This window comes from Populus euphratica, unplaced genomic scaffold (assembly GCF_000495115.2).
Source record: "Populus euphratica unplaced genomic scaffold, PopEup_1.0 scaffold206.1, whole genome shotgun sequence".
NCBI classification, from domain to species: domain Eukaryota; kingdom Viridiplantae; phylum Streptophyta; class Magnoliopsida; order Malpighiales; family Salicaceae; genus Populus; species Populus euphratica.
In genome coordinates, this window is record NW_011500012.1 from 431,456 (window position 1) to 456,766 (window position 25,311).

Genomic DNA, 25,311 nt, shown 5'->3' on the forward strand with positions numbered 1-25,311 from the left:
CTCTTTCCCTTCTGATGCACATTTTGGGTTGAGATTTTTCTCGATACCCTTCATCTCTGCGTTCAGGCTCCCATACCAACCACTAAAACCTTCTTCCCCAGTCTCCCACATCGATCAGGAGAACAAAAAAAAAAAAAAAAAAGCTATGGGGAGAGAAAGAATGGGGGAAATATGCTCGGTTAAAACGCCAAAATTTTCTTTTTCCTAACTCAACCACAAATATACACTTTGTACATGGGATGAGAAGCCAGGGTTCAGCCGTTAAGCTTGGCCAAGAACTGGGACAGATTGTACTCTTCAGTGTACTGCGATTGATCCCAGAGCTCCTCCAGTCCACCAAGGATGGCTTTTAACCCCTTCCCAGTGCCCATTAATTTTCGATCTCCATCGAAGTTGCCGTCTGTGCGCTTTGAAGCAGTAGCTCCCTGGAAATAAAACCACAACAAAACATCACCGAAAGGAGATTGGGGAAAAAAAGGTTAGTCAAATTTGGGCTGGCCTTAAGATAAAAAAATAACATCAAAGAAACAAAAACATCAGTAAATAAAAAGAAAAGATTCAATGCATTTTCTCGGAACATGGTTACAACTTTTCTTAGCAATACCTTTGCTCTGGTTTCAGCTGACGCAAACAAATCGAGCAACTGATCTGTGTTCATTGTTTTCAGACTGGCATTCTCTGCATTAATAACAGCATTGGCAACCGACACTTTGAACTTTTGGAGACTCATAACTTTCTCTTCCAGAGTGCCACGCATGATCAGGCGATGGACATTCACAACTTTCTTTTGCCCCAATCTGTGTGCCCTGTCCATTGCCTGCAAGTATGTCACATGACATAATTAACTAGATAAGCCATTTCAAATCAAAGAGAGGCGGAGAGCTACACCTCTTTGACAGAAATTCAAGCATATCCAAACTACAAAGTTATCAAGGAAATCATGGGGGTCCATATACTAACAAAAGACCGCATTTGATTTCATCATGGGGGTACAAATCACCTGCAATGCCCCAGCTTCTGAAACTTCAGCAATGCTTATAAAGCATAGGTCGGTTTGGCAAGCATGTAGATTATGTGTTTGGGAGTGCTTTTGCTTCCGCTTCTGCTTTTGGATACTTTTCAAAAGTGCTTTTGGCTTGGAAAAACATCAAATTGATAATTTCTTTTTTTGTGTTTTATGATGGTTTTGATGTGCTAATGTCAAAAATAGAACAAAAATCTGAAAAATCCATTTTGATGTATTTGTAAGTGAAAAGCTATTTTAAAAAGCACTCTGCACCACAACCCCAAGCACACTAAAGTTGACATTTCATTGGCATATCAATTGTGCTGGTAAGTCACTTAGATGAACGCACTTATAATGATATATTAATAAATTTAGAAGTGTATGTAACATCCAACAGGGCCACTGAAATTTTGTGAGGTGTTGAAGGTTGCCTGGCTTCCAACTAGTAGAATAACCTTTGGGCAGTGAATTGGTAAAGTTCCTAACAAGTTACACGACAGGCAACACATGGTGCAAAGATTACAAATACCATTTGGACAAAATGACGATGGGAAAACATCTCAGACAGAGTTTTCTTACCTGAAGATCTCGCATTGGATTCCAATCATGCTCCATAAAGACAAGGGTGTCAGCAGATGTAAGATTCAAACCAAGCCCACCAACTGCCAAGAGAGCCATAAGATAAATAAACTTTAGTAACTTAAACAACTGGAGAAGCAAGGTTATCAAAATCGCAGTCCAAGTCATAAAATCACCCAATTTCATGATGCAATATAAGTTGGCCGATTCAAATCGCTTAAAAAATTGCACTGTGCTCATCATGATAAAATCACCTTTTGACTTGGTGAAATCAAGAACTCATGATTTTAACAACCCCAGTTTGCAGCCTTTTGGGCTTAGTTTTAACTGTTATTCATGATTTAACACCTCCCAAAATTAGTCTATCATTCACTCAGCAAGAGCTTGAGTGCAGCTCTAAATGCATTCCAAACTTCCCAAAAGCCATAGAAGACGAACATAAAGAGAGATGAATAGATGACAGAATGAAGATGAATAGATGACAGAATGAAGAAACAGAAAGATTGAGCTCGCAATAGTATCCCTCAAGATCATGGTCCTTGTCCAACTTAAAGAAAAATTAGCCCTCTGCTTGAGATGTTTATCAGTCAAACCTGTGATAGAAAAGTAAATTTCTTTTGGGACTGGGATAATTGAAAGTGTTCTTATCTGTTTGTTTGATAAACGGGCGAGGAGATGAGAATGTGCGGTAGATGATGTGATTCATTCCTGTTTTTTTTTTTTTAATTGATATAGTAAAAGTAAAGAGATGCCCATGAACTGAGGCTTTCTCTGCTTCAATTGACACATGCTCGATATAATGTATTGGCCTATCATGTCTCCGTTATGGTTTGTTTTCTTTTTTTCTAAATATACTTTTAATTTGTTATTACAATAATAAAATTTTCTAAAGTTTTCAAATATGTACCTTTTATCAAAATAATTTGAAAATTGGTTAAAAAACACAAATCCTAATTTTTATTTTGTTCAAGACACGTATTTTTTCATTTTTATAAGTTTCACAAAGTTGATTCCTAGCATTTAGAGTGTTCATTGAACAGTCATTATGTAAAATATGTAAGATCTTACAATTTGATTTCATGATCTGACCTTCTGGACCCTTCATCGATTTTAATTGGAAAAGTGATTTTAAAAACCTTGGGAGAAAGAGTGACTTACCATGAGTCGTAAGCAACAAGGCATCAATAGTAGGATCTGAATTAAAAGCTTTTACAATATCAAATCTTTTTTCTGGCTCAACAGATCCATCCAGCCGCAAGTATGTGACACTGCACCAAAACAAAGTGAAAATATCAGATATTTTAAATTTTATCGCTGTACAATGAAGAAAAGCAAAAGGTTGCAGTAAGATATATTTTCCCTACGAAGAACTCTACTAAATGATGACTAGAGCATCTGCTTCTCAGCAGCGAGACATAGGTGGAATGGAAAATCAATTGACTATGGAAACAATATCCACTATCCATTGACCTGTGATATTTGCAGTCTATCATTGACAAACTAGAATTCTAAAAATCATCCCATTAAAAGAATTTTGGGTGTAACCAAGTATCATAACAAAACACTGGAAGGCAGGATTGGATGGGTTACAGGGTTAATGTCATTTTACCAATAATGGCAAATTTCTTTAGTACACATACATCGTAAGTGTGTTGCTCATGCATGTGATGCCTCGCTTCAATGATGCAATCCTTATTGAAGCAATTCAATTATGTGTTTTGATTTAGAGAAATTATATTCCATTGGCAATTCAATGATAAATATATTTTTTTATTCTTGCTGTGACAAATTCCTTTTCTCAGTTCAGGAGGATAATTCATATTATGATGCCTTTAATACTCTGACTAAGCAATTACCTCTAGCAGGAACCTTTCTGCATGCAAGCAATGAAATGGATAAACAAAGGACTGAATGAGTAAAATGAAACCATGGGAAGATAAAGACAAAAGTAACTGCAAAATCAACAAGATATAAATAGCGAATTTGAAGGTATAAAAGGTTAATGAAAAAAATTCCAAGAATGGATCCATACAATAGAATTAAACACAGACGTAAGGCATTCATATAAATACAAAGCACAAAAGTTAGTTTAAAAATAGGAAACAGGGAACTTACTTCTTCATTTGGGAATGAAACAAGTCCCTCTCAATAATGTCAAGAAGGGCCTACATGAAATTTGATTATTAAGCAAAGAAGGATCACAGAAGAGAATGCTAGATGAACATTGTAAAGAAGTAAATTTAGTTGAAGAAAGTCAATTACTTTGTGCTGCGCAAATATCAAGACTCTGTGCTGCCCAACACTCACAGCATTATCAGAACTTGAAGCATCCACACCTATTCCACACTCTTCCAGAATCTCCTGGAGAGCAACTAGTTTTGGAGAGTGGTGAAGCTTATGAAGTTCTGAAACTATGTCACAATTTGGAGGTAAGAGTTCGTGCAACTGGCATACAAGTGATTCGGGCATTTTTTCACCAGCAACAAGCAATGGATGACTACAAAGTTTTAACAAGTATTGAAGTGCCTGAAAGATTAAAAAAAAGTGGCACAATTTAGTTTGTTTGAAACTATTACATCGCACAATAGGGGAAACAACACACTGCCAACAAAAAAACACATCACCTGAAAAACATGTGTGGAAGCTTTTGGTGAAGCACTATTTCCTTCTGGTTGTGCTGAATCATCCAGCTTTACCATGCTTGAAATCTCCTGTCTAACAAGGGAACCGGAGAACTGTTCATAAAGTTTTAACTGGACAGGGCTCAGGTCACAATATCTGTCTTGAATAATTTTCTCTGGCAAGTCAGATAATACTTCATCTTTTGTTCTTCGTAAGAGAAAAGGCATGACCTGTTGTATAAAAAACATCCAAAGACAACCTATAAGATCTCCAACACCCCAACAAGGTACATTCCCTACTCCCTCCATGTAAGGGAAAAGTGAGAACAAAAGGGAAAACGACATCACCTGCTTGTGCAATGCTTCCATAGCAAGTACCCCAGCTTCAGCATCCTTGGCAGAGCATTTAGGATCTCTAGCAGCCAGCAAAGGTTTCCCATAAGTGGCTTGAAACTGCCAAAATTTCATCAAATCAATGATCATACAGGATAATGGATCACACAACATAAGAATGGAATTGAAGCACTTGGTAACATCAGAGTTTTATATAACCAAGCCAAAGATTTTAGTAGTTTGATTAGTCTACCAGGAACAGGAACTAGGAATAAAGGTATTAAGGTTGCATCTTTTTTTATCTAACCAATTTTAGCTGTCTTCTATGTAATTAGCATATGATAGTTTATTTTATGAACATTGATAAAACAAAAGAAATGTCTAAAAGATAAAAATGCTTGAAATGAAAATAACAAAACGAACATTAACAATCACCACCATAATCAAAAGACAATCAAGTGGAAAAAATTTGGAACAAATGTTAAAGAGTGCTAATAGATACTGTGATTGTGTGTGTGTGTGTGTAGGAGATCCCAAACTCCTAAACATGTGAGATAATATCCGATAATAATAAATGTACTCAAAAAACAATTCAAAAATTGGGTTGCTGTTATCTGTCATTAGCTGTACAAAAATTGCTAATTTTCAATAACCAGCTATTGTTTTCATAACAGAATTGTTATTTCCAGCAAGTTGGGCCAATGGAAAAATTAATAATACACAAGTTCTGCACAAGAATCAAGTGCTATAGCATGGCTGAAGGTTCTCAATGAAGTTAGAATGCCACACGCACACAAAAAAAACATATTTTAGGGAAAGGGAGAAAAGATAGGTAACTACATGACATTATCGTGAAAAGCAGGTGCAATCCAAATACAGTAATTTATGGTAGCTAGAACCATCAAATAAAGGAACCACACAGAACATAATTAAATCCATTAATGTCACTTAAAAACAAACAATTGACATGCTTCAATGCTTTCATCTTCAGGTTTTCTCTTCTAATATTCACATACAACAAGTCCATGAAACAACATAAAGTGAACTCAGCATTCAGAAACAGTTCATAAAATAAACAGCTTCCTAAGAACCAAGACAAAGGACACCTACTTGTCTGTCAGTTCCAAGGAACCCTGGCATTAAAAAGTCAAAGAGGGACCATAAATCCATGATGTTGTTCTGTGAGAGAAAGCAAGTCATCAGTCAGAAAAAGAGAATTGTTATGTTCAGTGTGTTTTTGCACTAGTGTCTGACCTGAATTGGTGTTCCACTAAGTATTAGGCGATGCTGGGCTTTCAACTTCTTCACGGCAGCTGTAATTTTGGATTTTGCATTCTTGATTATATGTCCTTCATCTAAAATACAGTAATTCCACAGGGACTGTCCAAGGTAATCAATATCTTTGCGAACTACATCATATGATGTTATGATGACATTGTGCTTATGAAATTGTTCTCGAAGACTGATGCGCTCTTGAGCAGAACCACTATATTGTAGAGTACTAATTAAAGAAGCATCAATGTACTTCTCTATCTCAAAGGCCCAGTGTCCCACAAGTGTTGACGGGCAAACAATTAAAGATGGTTGAACATCCTCACAGTTATTCAAAGCACGAGACTCTGCTACATCAGATGCCACAATTGCTGATGCTTGCAGGGTCTTACCAAGCCCCATATCATCACATAGAATTCCATGAAGCTTGAATCGTTTTAAGAAGGCCAGCCAATTTATACCTTCTTGTTGATACCTGGAAGCACCAAGCATATTATTATGATGGCTTGGGCGCATTAAAAGAGCACCAGTAGAATTAAAAGACAGGATAGAAGATAGAAACCCATGGCAGATGAAAGGCACATCCTTTGAGAAAATTCAAAGCAAGAGTCATGGGATCCTTGCAAATCAAGAGGACATGCTGGTCAAAACACAAATGATCCTGTTTTAACTTTTATGTCTTTGATAGGTTAGTTGGTCATTTTACTGATTAGAGTTATTTAAGATGCTACTTCTATTTTAAAAGTGTACGACAGATGAGTTACTGGATTTAGTGTTGTTGATTTATTGTTCACATAAAGGCAAAATTAGGTATTTTTCTTTTTTAGCTTCTATTAGCATTGAGTATATACCAACAGGGAGACCTAAAAACATAAACATGAAGATCATGAGTTACAAAATATGAGTAAGGGAGACCTAAAAACATACAAAGAGCGCAATCAATTCTGCTGCTAAACTTCACACGATATGAACAGAATATATACCTCCTCAATGTCACTTTTAATTCAGTGCAGAGCTTGTAATCATCAATATGGGAATTGTCAAGTAGTTGCTCCAAAAATTGTGCATCCTCTGCATTTCTTGCTAACCCTTCATTCAGTCCACTAGGTGGGGCTAGGCCTCGAGCTAAAGGAAGGAGAGGAACAAGAGCAGCAAAACTACGTGTCACACTCTGTCTGACAGAATGATCACAATCACTCATGCAACGTAGAAGAGGAACAACCAGTAGCCTAGCATAGGGGACCAGCTCCACTCCCAGTCCCTGAACAAGTGAACTGATAAGCATGCCAGCACCTTGTCTGGCATGGACAGACGTTACATCCCCTAGCATAGGAATGGCATCCTCAATTACAGCTGCCATGACATTTGTTGTCATAGATTTGGCCATTGAGGTAATACACCTTGAGGCAGCTAATCTAACTGCAACATGAGAATGGCGCACACATTTGAAAATGCAAGGGAGAAGTGTGAGCAATTTAGGTTTCAATGCCCCATCCAGTAATGGAGCAATAGATCGCACCACCTGCAATTCATAAATTCAGAGAAAATAATAAGCTAACAAAGCACTCCCTTCAAAAGGAATAGGAAAAAATATCTAGCTTTTTTATTAATCAACTCATCAAGTGTCCTGTCCAGTAATGGAGCAACTTCACTTTTACTCTTGACCTCTCAAGCACTCAAAAGCTTCCTAAAGTCCACTCGCTCATCATTTGTAACAGTAATGTGTTCTTCTATCTATGTAAAGAAAAAAGGAAGATAAAGGAGAATAGCCTTCTCATTCTTCTTTTGATTTAATATTAGAGTTCCTGAAACAGGCGGATAATTAACATCTCCAAATTTCAGTAGTGAGTTGGGCTTGAATTTAGCATCCATACTTCAGTCATGTTCTGTCAGTGCAGTAACTCAGATTTTGCCCCATTGTAACAGAGTAGAGGACTGATTTTAGATTGATTTCCAAAAACAAAAATGTCTAGATGATAAATCAGGATGGTAACCACCTGGATATTATTTATAAGGATTTGAGGATCCTTAATGGATGCGATAGTTTTTTCAAGTTGTTCATCTGCAGGACTTCCGGGCTTGAGAACTTCGACAAGGCAATCCCATAGTTTTGGTAGCTTATCAAATAAATAAGCCCCAAACTTCTCACATAAATGTTTCAATGCATGTTCAGAACCTCGTCTGCTAATAAAGCCCTCAACTCTTGACCGGTCTTCACCACCAGCTAGCATATGAACCTTTGACTTTTGTTTCCCTGTACTAATCCCAAAGGAGAGAAGATCTTGATCATCAACAACCTCTGTGGACCCAATGACTGCAGCCTGGGGTGTCTCACAAGGATCCATGCACGTCAAACTACAAATATTCTTAATCAACTTATCATTTGGGCCAGGCTTACGTGCAATACAACGTGAAATTAGCTCTGCAAGAGCTTCAGCAGCCTTTTGTTGCAATATCTCCTCCTGAAAATGGCATGCAATATATTTCAGAATCCTGAAACAACTGTACTTAGTGATCAAAACTGATTCCGGTTTATGGCAACAACAACAAACAATTGTACTTGGTGATCAAAACTGAATCCGGTTCAAGACGACGACAACAACAACAGTAGGGAGGAAAAAGACCTGCTCTCTTTTGATTGAGGCCATCAGGGGCAAAATGATGGGATTCAGCCGTGCAGGAAGCTCTGACATCCAGACAACTGCAGCAGCAACTAATGCGGAGACAGTAACATGCAAATTACTCTGGAGAACACAAATTGTAACAATAAAGAACAATTTTATCAAATGAAAGAAAATGGAGAATGGAATACTTAAAAATAAAGTCAGAACTCGGCAAGCGATCCAGACAGGGTAGCTGTAGACATCTAAATATCAACCAAATTTTAGATCTAGATAGATGTGTAAAGGATAAATCAGGTGATATTGAGTTCTCCAACTTAAAAGGATACAAATGCTCAATAGAAAAGCATTAGACAAACACTATATCACAACTAGAACATACCTGAACACATTTTAAATAGCCTGAAGTTGTCAGAAGTCGCTGTTTTGATGAATCAATATCATCAACAATGTTGTGTCCAGTAGATTCATCACCAACACCATCATTGCATGATAATGGTAATTTTGATGCAAAATTGATTGCCTCATCAGGACTCAATTTTTCCACATCTATTTTAATAGTTGACAATGAATTCTTGAACATGCCAGATGACTCGGTGACATGTAATAACTGGCTGGCCTCATTGCGCATCTTTGTATAAGTCCTTGAGAGTTCAGAATATGGAAGAACTGAATCTTTTGTTGGAAGTGCAGGGTCAGAACAAGATAACAAATCAAACAGCAACTTCTCAACATGATTGGGAAAAGCAGGCATAACCCCATGGATTTCAGAGGATTCCTTCCCTTTAATCTCTTTAAACAACGATATAAGAACCATTGATGCTACCTGATGAAGTCCAACAACTATTAAGAAGAGAGAGGGAGAGAGAATGGTAATTTAACTTTAAATATGAATGCTACCTGCCGCTGAACCCCTGATAATGAGGTGAGAGCATTCCACAATGGATCTATTACGTGTTGCATAGAATCCCCACGCAACTTAGAAGCGAACATTCCCAAAGCTGAAGCCGTAATCACTCGAGTATTAGTTACTGAGATTTCAGCATCAGCACCTACAATTATCTTGACTGTGCTAGCAGAAGCATCGCCATTTCTTTGCTGAGGAATAGTTTCTTTCTCAAAATCTAAGCCAATGCTGCTGCAAGACTCATTTTCAAGCCTTACTGCTCTCATTTTAGCAGCTGCTTTAAAATGAGACTTTCGAGGTGGAGCCACAGGCCAAAACATCTTTGTAGAATCTAATGGTGAGCCATATGGAGTAGTTGTAAGTTCTATCCAAGAAGCCATGTATGAACTTGCAGCAGCTTCCAAGTCCTCTGCTGGGCACTAATGTCAGCAAAGAAATTTGAAAAAGAAAGTAAAATTAGCAAGTCCTTGTAGAAAAAGTGAGAAGCATAAGAACTAGCTGAAAATTATAAACATTAGAGAAAAATTTCCAGAAATACTAGAGTTAGCGAATAGACAAATAACATTTGAATACAAGAATTAATCCACTAAACAAGCAAAGCATAGAACATCTTAACTGTTGTAGATATTATAAAATGTAATTTTAGTTGGCAACTAGAAAACTTGTCTCTACAAAAATAGTGCTTGTCAAAATTTTAAATTCCAAAGTATCAAGTTACAATTGTAAGAACTAGTCTGACCAAATATAGTTTTTACAGGGACAAGAATTTGCAATTCAACTCACTATTGAGATTATTACTGCCAGGCCTCTAGTTTTGCCAGTATCCTCGGAAGCATATGAATACATGTATAGTGTCCTACTCTTTGAACCGGATAAATTTATGCCTTGAAAATGAAAATGCTATAGCACTGCTTCCAGTGCACAAGAAGTTTATGGAATTGCATACTTTGTTGAAGTGACAGAAAAACAAAATGCGAACAGTGTTTGAAAAAAACATAATGAATCCAACAACGAAATGAAAAATTCAAAATATCTGATGCGCATCATTTCATGCATCCAAGTTATATAGGAAACCTGGATGAGGAGCCTCCAAACCCTCTCTGAACAACGCAAAATTTCATCATTTGATTCCAACAGCAGATTCTGAAAAACAATACGCAGGGTATCTCCCAAGATAAAGGAGGACCAAAATGATGTACTGGATGGCTCAGAAATGTTCCTCTTATAACCAGCTTCAAGCAATCGCTCCTGAAAATCAGATTCTTAAATGAAACATGAAAGAATAGAATCCTCAGCATATAGAACCCCCATGCTAGCATATGCTTAATGACATTAAAGGAAACATATATGAAAGGAATGAGAACATTTGTTCATGAAGAGGTCAAATGAAATAGATATGCAAGAATTCTAGTTTCGGCGAACAAATACTTATGAGGGAACGAAACAAGAGTCATTGCCATGATGATTTGACTTGGTAATTTTAACAAATTGAGATACTGAAAAGGACACTTGAATAAAAAGAAATTTAAAAGATTTACCAAAGTTCGAATCGCTGAATGTCGGACAGATGTGATACTATGCCTCATGAATGGCCATAATCGTGGTGCCAATGTCGATAACATGTATGGATTTTCTTGCAAGTCTCTTCCTTCTCCAACATCATCAACATGTACCACTTCATTTAAATCCAACTCTTGTTTCTCTTTTGATGTTTTCTTGGGAATCATCTCTTCCTGGGAATATATTTCTGCTAGCAGATTCATCACACTGCAACAAAATAACTGATGTTCAAACATAAACTCTTTTATAATATTTAATTGATTCAGACTACCACAACATGTGAATAGTCACACTTGAAAGATAGTCCAAGTTTCAACATATCACCAAAGTCCAATGGATTGAAACCCTGTCATTTTTGACAAGTTATAGTTCCAAACATTAACCAAAGATTACAATCCTCAGCGGATGGAAGGAAGGATATGACTTCGTTCCAGGAAAGGGAAGAACGTTAGCACCGATTCCAAGAAAAAACATTCATAAATAAAGCCCAGTGGTAAGAACAATAAATAAAGCTGAAAGAAGATAGCCATATTGTATATGCCGCCAGTAAATGTTCCCAATGCCAGCAACAATGAATTGACATGGAAATTTTCCTCTTAAAACCGAATCCCCTATGCTTTCAAAGGTCAGGAGTACAAATGTTTTAGAGCGCTCCTGTTTCAAGGTTAACAATGGATCACATAATAGAATGTTGATTTTGAGAGGAGTGCACAATACTAGGAGATACAAACCTAGTGCAAGTTCTATTAGTTGATTTATAGAATAAAGACTAGGAGGGAAGAAGTTGAGGCCCATAAAATCTTAAAGGAAAGGTCACTTCAAAGAAAATCGCTCTACATAAGAAATGTGCTAAGTTAGGCACTGTATCAGCAATCTTTTGCACAATCTTCTATGGGGAGAAAAAGTGATAATCAATGTTTCTGTGTAAATCTGGTGGGTTAGAGGTTTATAGCATAGGAATATGCAAAATGGATTTTTATGTTAAGCATCATCCAAAATTTTGTGTTTTATGACAGGGGGGAGATGGATTTTACCTTCTTGTTTTCCTTCTAGAAGTTAACACAGTTAATCTAGAATCTAGCATTAGTAGAGATATATGGTGCTTTGGCATTTGTGGGATACATGAATGGTTCCAGGTTCAATTGATAACATTTCTTAAATGCTTGAGAAGGCTTTGGGGAAGGCCAAAGACTGCGAGCTTTTTTTTTTTTTGGATTCTAGAATATGCAATCACCACATCAATGGAAGCAACGTTTTGAGGGATAAGAGTAGGTTTTTTACTTCATAGGTTCTTCAGCTCAAGGGGCCTTCGAGTGTATGTAGCAGACATCCAAAAAGACTAGAAAGCCCTATTGTGAGTTTTATTAGCTTCAGTATATCAGAACCATTTCTCTGACAGAAAACATAGGCACCCAAAAAAATGAAATAGGAAAACACAAGGAAACTACAATATCAAAATAAAACTCTTTCTAAAGCACGTAGTCCAAAAAAATATCTTGTGGTCCTGCATTGCCCATCCTCCTTTCATGCTTATTCACTTCTGGTGTAATTGATGCATGATACCAGATGTGGCATTTTATCACTGTTGGAAAAAAAAAATTGCTGGCTGATATTTTTGTAATAAAGACTTGTAAATTAGCATTGCCTAGTGGTTTGAGATATGGAATAGATTTTTTGTGATTTGTTGTGAGGATTCAGAAAACCCAGTATCGTGGAGCTGTTATGGATTTTTGTGAAGGAGTTTAAAAGAAGGAATTTCAGAGTTTTATGAAATTTTGGGCAGAAAAAATTATAGAATTTCAAGAATCAATTTTCACCCATGCAGCGGTTCCAGTATCATAGATCTTTTTCATTTGCATCTTTATAGTCCACTAGTGTAGTACTTCTAGGACAGTTTAAGGTCTCCTTTACCTGACATCAGAGGCGACTGAAAAGTCCTCACTTTTCTTGTATCCAGAACAAGAAAATCATAAGTGAACATGCAATACAGGCATCAGATATCAAGAACCAAGATGAAGAATGGAAACACAGAAAAAAACAAAAACATAGAGGGCGGCGATGGCACCAAGATGGCTTATACCATGGGCACATTGTATATATTACATCATACTTTCCAAGCACACAAATAAGAGTATATAAAGCTTAATTTTACTAGTACTATTGCTTGTCCCCAAAAAAAAAATAGCAAATACCAAGTCAACCAGTGTGTAGATGTACCTGCTAGTGGAAGGACTTAGATCATCCAAATCAAGCAAGATATCCCAAAGTAGCATAACAATGGAATGCAATGTCCGACCCTTCATGGAAACAATTGCAGCAGAAGTAGGTATTAGAGCATCTGCAGCAACTGCCCTGACATCATCATCAGGGTCCTCCAGTCCAGCTTTACAAGCAGGTAGAATGCATCCAAGCAAATCAGGCAGCATCTCCTAAAGTAAACAAAAAGCAGAGATGCATGATGAAGAAATATACAAATGACACAAAAAGAAAAGAAAGGAAAAAATAATTACAACTTTAATGTGCCTGTAAATTAATGAAGTGTATGCATGAAGAGGCCAATGCTTGAAACTCAAAATCTTGAGCATTGGTTGTTTCTCTTCTCTCTTCTCTCCACTTGCTGGGTGTTAGTTCCCTCCTTAAATCGTCAGTACCTTGCCTCGATATTTTTGGTGCATGTTTTTCCAATCCAATGCTAGATATCTCTCTCCCTTTAAGCCCCCACACCATTGGTATGAACAAGACCCAAAAGCAAACCCTCAGGATCAAGGCAAAGATATCTCTCTCCCTTTAAGCCCCCACACCATTGGTGTGAACAAGACCCAAAAGCAAACCCTCAGGATCAAGGCAAAGAGAATTACTACCAAAGCTACCTAGACCCATGAGCAACAGTCTGCTTGACATATTCTTTACAAGGCAAACACAATAAATTTTAGGCCACTAGAAATATCTTTCCCATTTTCCTAACTCTATTGGCACGTGTTTTTTTCTAGCTTTCCATCTCATCTGTCTAAGAAATATTAATTAGAGTTTGCAGAAATCAAGAAAACAAGCTAATTGTCCATGAAACCCTCAAAAAGAGAACAAGATCAATTCACCGTGACATTTTCCAGAGTACATGAAAAGAAAAGAGAGGTACAGTACATAAAGGCAGGAAATCTATGTGTAGTACATATAAGTAGTTGGTTTGGAGGCTGAGAACATTAAAGAAAGCATGTGCATTACAAATGATGAACATTTTGTTATTCAAGGAATAAAGAAACAGAATCTGAAACTGCCACTAATCCAAGTGACCAGCCCCATCATGCCACAAAATAGGTAAAGGTTGTGATAGATTATCTTTCCCAGCCATGGAACCAAAAAGGGGCATTTGGACTTCAAATTTAGTTTCCACTTTCCCAAAGAAACATGCATCGAATATGGGAATAAGGAAAAATTGGAGATACACAGGAATATGGGAATAAGGAAAAATTGTAGATACACAGGAAAAAGGAAAGATCAAGTGGTTTAAAAAGGGCCAGGCATGACCCAAGTTCCAGTCTCAGAAACAAGATACTCCAGTCAGGCCAGCTAAAACCTGAATGTCACAGTAAAGACAAGGTTGTTGAAGCCTTGATTGGGCCTGTTAAAATCCACCCAGTGATCACCTCTTGTTCAAAATTCTCTAAGTTGAAAATTTTGAAAAGTTCAAGACACTGGGTTCTTTCACTTCTAGCTATAGACCGTGCTGTTTTTTTTGCCCCCTTTTGCATGACATATGCAATGAACACTTCAGGGGGTTATAAACGGGTCTTCCATCTCACATTCAAGGGGAATGGAGGGATCCCCTTCCTGATCATACATTTTGGATCTTTCCAAGTTTTCCTTTTTTTCCTACATCTCTGTCCTTTGGGAGGATGACTCCCTAATGCAAAGCACTTTTCTACACATGTTTCATTCAATTTTCTGATAAAAGAAAAATAAATAAACAGTTTGCAATAAATTTCATCAGGTCTAGAATAAGCACTCAATAAACCAAAGAGAGAAAATTCACCTGTCGAACAGCAACCAAATACTTGATGCCCAAAAGGCTTCCATGACGAATTTCCCATTCTGGCCTACGCTGAATAAGGAGGAATGACAGAAAAATAAAAATCACTGAAAAAGCACCAGGTATACATCATACCCAGCATCTCCAACATAATAGAGACTAAAAAGCATGTTGTTATGTGATATCTACCTGCATTTGAAGCAGAATATTCAATGTTTCATAAACTAAAGAGTGATGCATATACTTAAATGCAGCACCTAATGCCTGGGCGCAAGTTTCACGTACTGGAGCAACCACCTGGTCAGATACATAGTCTCCAAAACTGCACAACAGAAAGAAAATTCAAAAGCATCACATATATACTAATCCGAGGATGGAACGTAGAAATGTAGCCCATGCAATAATCTTAAAATCAATACATACATATATATATATATATATATATGTAGTTCCCAGCCAAATAATGGGTGAAAGATTGAAACTTAAGAAGCAACAATTTATAGGCAATCTAAAAGAATCCGCAGACTTACCGATCTAGTGATAATATGCATAAGAAACGAATCGCACAATCTTGAAGAAATTCATTATTTTTTATAGAAGAATGTCTGGCCAATTTAACCAAATTCATCAGCTCGCAATTTTCAGGAGAACTGTTCTGCAAATTTGACTTCATAAAAGAACCCTGATGTTCAGGGTAACCCTTTGACTCTACCATGCCAACAGCTCTTTCAGCAGAATAAGATGCATCGTTAGGGTAAGATTCGGGCTCCATCTTAACACAACTAACGATATCAACTTGGCTATTAACCTGCCCAACAGGCAAATTCCATCCACTATGCTCAAGTTTTACACAAATGTCACTACTACCAAGATTGCTAGTAGAGACCATCATATCCATTGTCTGCGATGACACATCTTCAGATTTATGCCTTTTTGGATTTGGCTCAAACGCATCTGTTATAACTTGCAAATTCAAATCAATTTCTCTCTCTCTTTTAATGGCATTTGAATATTCTCTCTCTCTGAGTTCATCAAGAGCACCATCCAAGCTCAAGTCAGGCACAACCAATCCAGCAGAACCACCATGATGAGTTACGATTTCTCTCAAAGCCATGACACTGCCGTGGCGAACCTCCCAAACTGCCAAAGAATTCTCACACAAACTACTGTTAGACAATGGAACCACAGTACAATCCTAATCTAGCAAAATAAAAACAAAAAACTCACCAGGGTCAAACATATCAACAATAAGTTGTTCAACAAAACCATGGAAAGGCCACCTCCCATCTCCATCATGTTCCAAGTTGTCTTCTTCATCAGCATCTGCCTGCATAGAAAGAAAGCATCAAATTGCAGCTCGACACTGATCAGGTAGAACAGGTAAAAGCAAAGGAGGTATAAGAAATATGACTTCACAACAGCAAACAATGATAATATAATTAAACTATGATGGATGTTTTGCCAATGGTATTTTGTCAGTTAATCAAACCATTTGGCACGTCCCATTTTGTAGATCCACTTTCCAGAATAACACTACAATTCTGTTACCTTCCAATATTGAATTATTATTTTATAGAACAAGCATTGAATTGATTCCATTGACTAAAGCATATTAGGGTAGTCTCCAAATATGTCTTCCTTAAAACTTTGGATTCACAATGATGGAGAAGTTATTCAGTATAAGAAATGATCTTTTCTCTTACAAATGTTTCCAATTCCTGTTGCTTGATGTTCTTGTCTCTCATATAAACTAGATGAAGGACAGAATAAAATATATAGCTCTTACAAATGGCTTTTGCAACCAAGAATTAGCTATTTCTTTCAATTGTAGTTAAAAATAAAAGAACAAAAAAAGGACTCTTGGTAAAGTCAAAAGACGAATCATTGTAATCTGTATGGAGAATTACAATTTATAAGCCCAAAGATTTCTGGCGCATACCCTTATCCATTGTACTCTGATACTGTTTTTAAAGCTTGGTCATAAAAGACCCTTTCAGTCTCTCCAGTTTTACCCTTCTTTAACAGATAAGAAATTGTGAAAGAGAAATGAATACCACATGGAAAATTAGACATTTGCCCACTGATACGATGTACTAAAGCCAAATAGCTCCAAATACCTATGAGTGGCAGCCAATAGGCTCTAGACACAAAACATCAAAACAAGCAGGGAAAAAACACTACTTAACAGTTCATTCTAGTACATGTGGTTTTAGGTTTGCCAGCTTAAAAGATATCTTGCTCATGCCCTTGGGCTTGGCAAAAGTCTGCAATAAGTGGGCACACATGCACCTTAGATTGATGTCTGTCTCTCAAAAACATCTTCCTATTTGAAAAACTAAACAGTATGCCCCTAAGATAAACCGATCAGCATTAAAGACTTTAAATCTGCACAAGTAAGATAATGAAAGAAAATAAAATGCTCCCTAAAGAAAGAAGAGCGATCAAATGCATGAAGGAAACATGCATAATGGAGCACATCATTTACTTCTCAATGTCTGGATATTCAAGAACAGCTGCACATAAGCTGTGAGAAGGGGCAGTAAGAGATATATTGTGGTACCTTTTTAAAGCTAAAGGAGTCTGTATTTGAGCCCTTTGGAGTTGTACTCTGAGGACAAGCAACCTCTGTATCCCCATCCTCTGACCAACTTTTCACTTGGTCTTTGGAATTTATTTTTGCTTTTCGCTTTAGGAGATTCAGCTCCCTTGCACTTGGTCTTTTGGAAATTACACTCGGAACCATACTTGCAACAAGTTGCTGGATGTTATGCACAGACGGGTGTTTGTAAAATCTATGATCTAAACCGTTTCTTTGAGACTCTGGTCTGTGGACAACAAGGTCTTCATCTTTTATCACATCGTTGACATCCATAAACTGCTCACAAACATCTAAACCTGCCACAAAATTTCAAGGTGTCTGAGCGAATTAACAAACACTTCAGACAATACGTCGGCAGTCCATTACATCAAACAGACATTCAGGAGACAAGCCAGCGAAAAAGATAGCATATTGAACATTAGTGATTTTCTTTTTCTTTTTCTTTTTCTTTTTCTTTCTTTTTTTCGTGTGTGGATGGGTTGGGTGGGGCAAAACATCGGAGAATATGCATTTTCCCTTCTCCAAAAGATGAAAAGCCAGACAACAATTGCACAGAACAGCTGGAGGGGTTAGTATATTCACTGAGGACACTCCTCTACAAACCAGATGCAAAGCACCATTACTAGGCAAAGAAAACAGTATTTTGTCACAAAGGAAAGAAAGGTTATAATGGCATCAATTACTAACCCAAACGACGTCGCAGGTTTTGTTTCTGGCGAGCCAATCGCTCCCGTGGATTCTTAGAATTGTCATTTGCAATGTCATATTCCTGGGATCAAAACTGATATCAGATCTTGACATAGATGCACATACTTACATATCAGAACATGGACATTTGAAAGGAAATGGAGCTAGCCAAGCTAGCACCAAGCAGTTTTGTGTCATGCAAATTCCTTGCGCATCCAAAAGAAAGTGAACCACCCCAAATATCTAATAAAGGGACCTGTACAAGGAAAGGGGATGGGTGCAAATTCCCAATGAATACCCCAACAGATTTGTGAAGATAAAAAGTTATTACAACTCAGAGGTGCAAGTTTGAATGATAAATGATGAAATTTCGAGTTTTTTTTATAAATTTTCACAGCATATGAACAAGTCCCCTGATCAGCACCATCAGAGATTACTATTGTCCTAGTAATGCTGATGAATATGCAAGGTGTGGATACCAGCAATGTTCATTACTAAAATAATTCTTCTAGTACTGATGAAATTGATAACAAGAAAAGCCTAAAGATTCCTCTTGCTCCCTCAAACCAAATCATTTTTGCTTTTTCTTTTTCTTCATTTCTTCTTTTTCTTTCTTTCTCCCTTTTTTTTCCTGAAAAGTATTCTAAATATCAATACACGGGTAGTAAATCAGCCAACTTCAACAAAAATAATATTTGCGCAGGACTGCTAGCAAGTTTCCTTCACAAAATGCCTTCTGTTGATTTAACTTCATACATGAATTATCTAATATAGTCAATGGCACAACTCCTCAAAAGTATTCATCAATTTTGTTCCATAATGCAATCTAATAGGAAATTGGCCCTGCAAACTCTTAAGTCATCCCCACAGAAAAAGTAGTCTTCCTTTATTTTTTTTTCCATTCACCAAAATGTCATGAGGCAAGTTAACAGTACCTAAGCAGTCAGGGAAAAAAAGGAACTGAATACCTAAGCATTTGTATCCACCTAAAATAAGTTGAGTCCTACTGAAAACACTGCTTCTGTTTGATATACCCAAGCACCACTCTACACATCATTCTGTAGAGCCAGGTTTTCCAAACTCAAATGTCATGCTCAATTTGCACTGCCAATTCCTCTCTTATGGCACCCCACTCAGCTAAAGAAATACCTTGAAGGAGGGAATTCAATCTGTAAACCTATCTAATCAGGTTATGACATTAAGAGTATGGGTTCAGAATGCTAACCATCCCATCTGGAAAGAATAATGATGGTTGACCAATCTATGTAGAGAGCCTCTCCTTTATACAGATGCATTATGATAGATTTGATGACGGTTAAACGCATCATAAACAATGAAGAATGTGAGTTCTTTATTGTTTCTTCACTTCAACTTCTCTAACCTCTTACATCTTTATCAGCATTCCAACACTCTCCAAAAAGAAAAGGTGGCTGGAATCCCATTCCCTTGGTTCAACAGTCAGGAATGTACCCCGTTCAATGGTTTAAGTTGTTTTAATGTTACAGTCGATCAAATAACAAACTTTTTATAATAACCAGATTCACTAGATAGAAAGCGAGCATGTAATCCCTTCCTTCTTTTCCTAAATATAACATACAATCAAAAGATAAATATAACGTATAATCAAAAGGAAAGATTAAATAGTTGAAACTGAATCAAATGTAGTAATTCCAAGAGAGTTATTGGCAAATTGGTGCTATCTTTTCACAAAGCTGCTAAACCAGTGAATCACCTGTTATTACACTGTTTTCAGGCTAAAGCACCAAAGGAGTTGGATTATGGAGCCATGGTTGTCACTTGGGACATTCCAAGCTCCATAGAATATGAACTGCAAAAGCATCAAAGGGCAAGGTTCTTTGGGGGGGTATCAAAAGATACGGGGTTGTATTCAACTTCCACTACTACTTTTTAGGATGACATGCAAAGAAGAAAAGACAAAAACATTGACAGAGAATAGATTTCCTTTATATTTCTGATATACAATGGAATCTTTTATCTAATGTAGATGATGCCAAACAGTCTGCTCATTCATTATTCTTATAAAACTTCTTTTGCTAATCAAGAAAAATCCAAAGAGCAATGGAATTTCATGACAGTGCAAGAAACAGTATTACCTGACCTCCAGATGCCAACAAAGCACCGAACTCCAACACTTTGTTCATATCAAAGCTGTTAAATAGGTGAAGAAAAAATAAATATCAATGCACAAGAAGACTTTTTTTTTTTTTGCTTGTACACTAAATAAAATAAAATTCACATAAAATAAATGTAAAAGAGTGCAAAATCAATCAATCAACAACCTTCTAAATAAACCGTTTGATATTATTTGAGAATGAAAATTAGGGCATGCCACCAAATCTTCAACATGACCCGAAACCCCAATCTCAGACATCTTTGTTTCGACAGAAGCAAATAAGTCAGTCAAAGAAATGTGCTTGACATTCTGAGCAATAGCCCCAATCGCATGAGCAGCTGCAACTCTTGTGTCCCAGTTTTTACTATGGAGATTTTGAGAAACCTATTTTCACAAGGCACTTATATTAAGACTTGATGTCAGTGGTAGCATTATTGCAAAAATAAAATAATATTATCATCATCATTTCCAATATAATTAAACTGATACATTACAATGAATAGAACCATTCAATAATAGTTCACAAGAAAAAGGTCACCACAAAACCACGATATCATAACCAATTGACCCATACAACAGGAGATTAAAGCAAAAGGGTCAATTCAATCTTTGAAAATTACATCAGAATGACAGGCGAGCAACAGCTCATGTCTGGTACACTTCAGCTTAGTTACAATTTTCTCTACATTTACTGTACCCGCCACTTTTCACTGGTTAGAGAGGCCCTCTTTAATACATTAAGAAAGGATGTTCATACAGGACAGAAAGATTTGGTAATAGGAATTTAGAACACATACATGCTGGTAAACAAAAACCACCTTGACCAGACAAGAGTAAATAACAATGTTGAATCACGCTGCCATTTAGCTATAACATCTGGGACCGTAATCTGATATGTCTATCATCATCTTCACTCATACTAATTGAATCCAATTACTCTTATACCTTATGCACCATATGTTTGCATAGCAAACTTAACTAAACCATCACAAGTTAAAACCCCTCCCTAAATTATCCTAGGAGGTGCCACCTCTCCCTCCTTAAAAGCATACTTTATACAAACATTACATCTACAAATACCCTCATCTCAACTAGCACAAAGTATACGGAATCTCAAAGAACACCCTCACAGGTCTTTAACTATTCCTTAGAAGCTCATGATCAAGGCTAATGGTAGTTTATATCAAATAATGAATCAAATAGGCCACGCATCAAGTGCCTTTTTTGGTCTGTAAAGGAGTTTTATATGTTTTAGGTCGTTTTCTCATCACCAAAGAAACTAAGAGAATTTAGTCAGTACTAGATTTAACAGCACACATTCTCCCATTGACTGACTAAGATAACTCTAAAATCAAGTAATCCACCTTCACCTTGATTTTGAAATTTTCTTTCTGTTCAATCACATTTTATCATCCCCAGCTCCCATCCCAAGTACCAATAAAAAGTCATGGTGAAAAGTTTCACAAAAAGCTCAAAAGTAGATTGAGGTCCACATCACCTCCTTATCATTTCCAAAAAAGACATTTTACCCCTTATGTCCTCTTCCATAGTAAGCATTCTCCATCATTGAAGCATAGAAAAAAGAGCACAAAGAACCCATTTTCACTAACAGTAAGTCCATTTTTTTCTAAGAAAAAGTATCAATAGATCCCATACACCATCTATGAATGCCTCAAGATAACATATGAGCACAATTTAACTCTTAATCCAACTTAGTAAAACCATTTGCGATTCTCTTCTTCCTTGAAAACATATATATAGTTCAAGAAACAACAACATAAAAGGCATTTCAAGAAATCAAAATACAGCATGATACCAAGGGCCTCAAACCCACCCAAAGAAAAATAATACAAAATTGGCAAATTTGCCCTAACCTTGGTGAATAATCTCCACAAATCACAGCCACAAATGTTCCTATTTCCTAATGATGGCAATCCAACCCAAAAGAATTTATTTCGTTTTATATAAGAAGATATATTATAGAAATAACAGAATGGCCGGCCATAATAGAATTCAAGCGCAAGTCATCTCTAACAAAAAGAAAAAAGAAAAGAAACAAATCTCAATACAAAAGGTGAGTAATCTAGTCCCACTAAATTTATGCCCACAAAACTCCTCTAAGAGCCCTAAAGCATTATGCCATGAGGAAGGAGCAATATTGACGCACCCCACAACAGCAATCTAGTCATGAAAAAAACCTTCAAAATCCTAACATTTCTCCCCATCTAGTTACACCAAAAGCTTACAAACACTACATGCTGCCACAGAATCATACCCATCCTTTTGGCCTAATGATTCCCCAGATAAAAAGATCAGCAGCAAATTTGATCATTAAAGAAGATTAGGTGCTCAAGAAGATCCTTGTAATCAATATCAGGCACCCTCTTTGAAAGATTCTCGCCAACTATCCACTTTTCCATTTTCCAAGGATCAAATCCCACACTGTCCAACCCAATGGAAAATGCTTAACTTGTAAAACATGAATCAAGCTTCTGAAAAAAGCATCCAAAACTTCCAGATCCTACACTACAAGTCACCCTTACCTCACTTTAACCCAATTTGATCAAGAAACATAGCCAGCCCACCTCTACTTCCAGCCAAGCTTTAAACACAAACCCAAATGCTAAAGAAACATCTAAGGCATGGTTGTTTCTTTTGATTCACGATATGAATCACAGGATGAATCTTATGATTCAGTCACAATTCGATTCCATTCAGTACGATTCAGTAAATTGTACGAGTCAACTCAAATCAAAAGGTAAAATGCATAATTTTAAAAGAGATGGTCAGAATTGGGAGGCTTTAGTCTAGAATTAATGGATCATAACAAGGTATAAGAAATTTTCTTTAATAAATAATTCTACTTGAAACTGAAATGAATTATATATTTAATTTCACAAAGATAGAAAAGGGTGAAAGAAAGCAAGATTCCAAAGACAACAAGAATAACAAAGGTGATATCAACATTGAGAAAGATTATTACTTTTTATTAAAACTAGGACATCTAGTAGTTTAACTAGTTAGAAATGGGTTATTTATTTAACTTGGTAAGGAGTTCATTTATAAAAAGGTTAAATAAATAAGCCATTGTTTATACATAGGGCAGTCCAATAGGTGTGCAGAAAAGAATGGTGCAACTCCAATGAATAAGATGCATACAAGAAAAGCACGCCTAACTAAAAGTTCCCCTCTGTTGTCTCCTAGGAGATTGAATACATCACTAGTTCTTTTACAAATTTGAAAGTCGTAAAAACTTATGGGGATAACAGTACAAGAGCACAATGAACGCAAAGTTCCATTTTTTTTAAAGCATCCACTACCTAAAGTGAATAGAAATAACAGAAATGAACAAACTCTTGAGCCCTAGAACTTAAATTCCCAGAAAAAAAAAATTCATGAACTGTCTTAATAATTCTGCAAAGCCACAGATAATCCCTCAAGAAACTCTTTCTTTTCACCAAAATTTTATACGTGGGGGCATGGTATTGAGCCATTCTTTAACTGTCAAAAAAATCCCTTCAGAATACATTTACAACTGGCTGAAAACAACACTAAAGCTCTAAATTTCCCTTTGAAAGAATCACATTCTATCAACACCTATGCCACAACACCATATGCTATAATGGGAAATAAAGAGCTCATAAGGACATTCCAGATTAAAAGCCCTATCCTACACATTTATAATTAATGTTTCATTCAACTCTTAGCGGACATAACAATTTCACTTTCACTCTCAAATCATAGCATTTGCGAAGCAAGTTCATGTTAAACAACCTTAACCTTTGAAAACCAACTCATCTGCATAAAAGATGGAAAACAAAACCTGGCATCTCAACCATTAAAACCAAGCACAACCACCGGCTAACTACTTTTTTTTTAATAGGGTCTTCTAGGCAAATGAAATTGAAATGGTGCTAACAAAAGATAAGCAGTTATCTTTAAAGAATCACGTGCATAAAACGACCACACAATAAGACAGGATAAAAAATTAAAAAAAAAAACCTTCTTCAGGAGAGAATGCAAGTCTTGAGGATGCGATTTCGCAATATCCCCAATCTGTTTCGCAGCAGTCAATCTTGTAGCTTGTGTCGAACCAGCTTCAAAAAAAAAATTATATATATATTTTGTTCGTGTAATTAAACATGAAAACTTGAACAAAATCAAATCAGATCCAAAAATGACAATTAGAAAACAAAAACTTACTGTCTAATAAAGTGAGTAGCCGATTGAGACGTGAAGATTGTTGCTGAGCCATAACATAAACTCAAAAACCTCTACCACTTCCAATTCAACTACAAAACCGCATCGTTATTATCCAAAATTCACTCACTCACTCACTCACTCCTGCTACCAATTGATCCCAAGAAAAAACATTCAATTTCTATTAAAAAAAGGGTTTCTTTATGCGAAAAATGCTTGATTTCAGTATTTTATTAAAATGAGAACGGAGAATTCAAAGGATGGATGATGCACGGATAAATGCATGTGTATTATAGAAGGGGGGGAGAGAGATTAGGGTTACCAGACGAAAAAGAGAAGCAAAACGGCAGCGTGTGACGGCTGTAACAAAATGGGATAACGAAGCTACTTTTTACCCTTTTCTCTCGTGTTATCTGTTTGTTTATGAATATAAAATATGAATTTGTAACGCAAAAATATATAAATGGATAGTGTGTAAACTTCCGTTTCATCCCTATAGAATCATCGATATTCTAATTCTATCCTATAAACTTTTCAAATATAGTCCTTCTAGTTTCCAAGTTTCCAATCTTGTCTTAATGCCACTTTTTTTAAAATTCGATTTCTTAATTATTATTTTTGCCGGGTTTTATGTCTCTCAACTACATTATACATATTATTATTTTGACAAAAAAATAATGAAATAAAAATATGAAAAAATAGTTAAATGGTCAAAGTACAGTATCAATTTAGGTTAGTCCATCTTTATATTGTTATTTTAATATA

The 25,311-nt window shown here is 36.4% G+C and overlaps 1 protein-coding gene across 4 annotated transcripts in view; it reads right to left on the reverse strand.

Annotated features, from left to right (window-relative positions):
• RGD3 (ROOT GROWTH DEFECTIVE 3) overlaps positions 1–24,979 on the reverse strand; it is a 25,408-nt gene extending 429 nt beyond the window's left edge. For 2 of the 4 annotated variants that reach the window (XM_011048755.1, XM_011048754.1), the window contains exons 1-28: positions 24,550–24,978; positions 24,349–24,443; positions 20,513–20,730; positions 20,327–20,381; positions 18,213–18,294; positions 17,487–17,821; positions 16,154–16,253; positions 15,457–16,066; positions 15,116–15,248; positions 14,930–14,998; positions 13,117–13,328; positions 10,878–11,106; positions 10,414–10,587; positions 9,333–9,758; positions 8,815–9,258; positions 8,436–8,555; positions 7,809–8,273; positions 6,795–7,333; positions 5,794–6,286; positions 5,650–5,718; positions 4,555–4,659; positions 4,210–4,437; positions 3,848–4,111; positions 3,701–3,750; positions 2,744–2,853; positions 1,586–1,668; positions 605–817; positions 8–425 (exon numbers count right to left, since the gene is read on the reverse strand). In XM_011048755.1, the coding sequence (XP_011047057.1) occupies positions 255–425; positions 605–817; positions 1,586–1,668; positions 2,744–2,853; positions 3,701–3,750; positions 3,848–4,111; positions 4,210–4,437; positions 4,555–4,659; positions 5,650–5,718; positions 5,794–6,286; positions 6,795–7,333; positions 7,809–8,273; positions 8,436–8,555; positions 8,815–9,258; positions 9,333–9,758; positions 10,414–10,587; positions 10,878–11,106; positions 13,117–13,328; positions 14,930–14,998; positions 15,116–15,248; positions 15,457–16,066; positions 16,154–16,253; positions 17,487–17,821; positions 18,213–18,294; positions 20,327–20,381; positions 20,513–20,730; positions 24,349–24,443; positions 24,550–24,601 (6,144 nt within the window). In that variant the 5' untranslated portion in view covers positions 24,602–24,978 and the 3' untranslated portion in view covers positions 8–254. Of the gene's footprint in view, positions 1–7; positions 426–604; positions 818–1,585; positions 1,669–1,906; positions 2,179–2,743; positions 2,854–3,700; positions 3,751–3,847; positions 4,112–4,209; positions 4,438–4,554; positions 4,660–5,649; positions 5,719–5,793; positions 6,287–6,794; positions 7,334–7,808; positions 8,274–8,435; positions 8,556–8,814; positions 9,259–9,332; positions 9,759–10,413; positions 10,588–10,877; positions 11,107–13,116; positions 13,329–14,929; positions 14,999–15,115; positions 15,249–15,456; positions 16,067–16,153; positions 16,254–17,486; positions 17,822–18,212; positions 18,295–20,326; positions 20,382–20,512; positions 20,731–24,348; positions 24,444–24,549 lie in introns of those variants that run through there. The other 2 variants (XM_011048756.1, XM_011048757.1) reach the window with 2 other exon arrangements.
• Between the last annotated feature and the right edge of the window lie 332 nt (positions 24,980–25,311).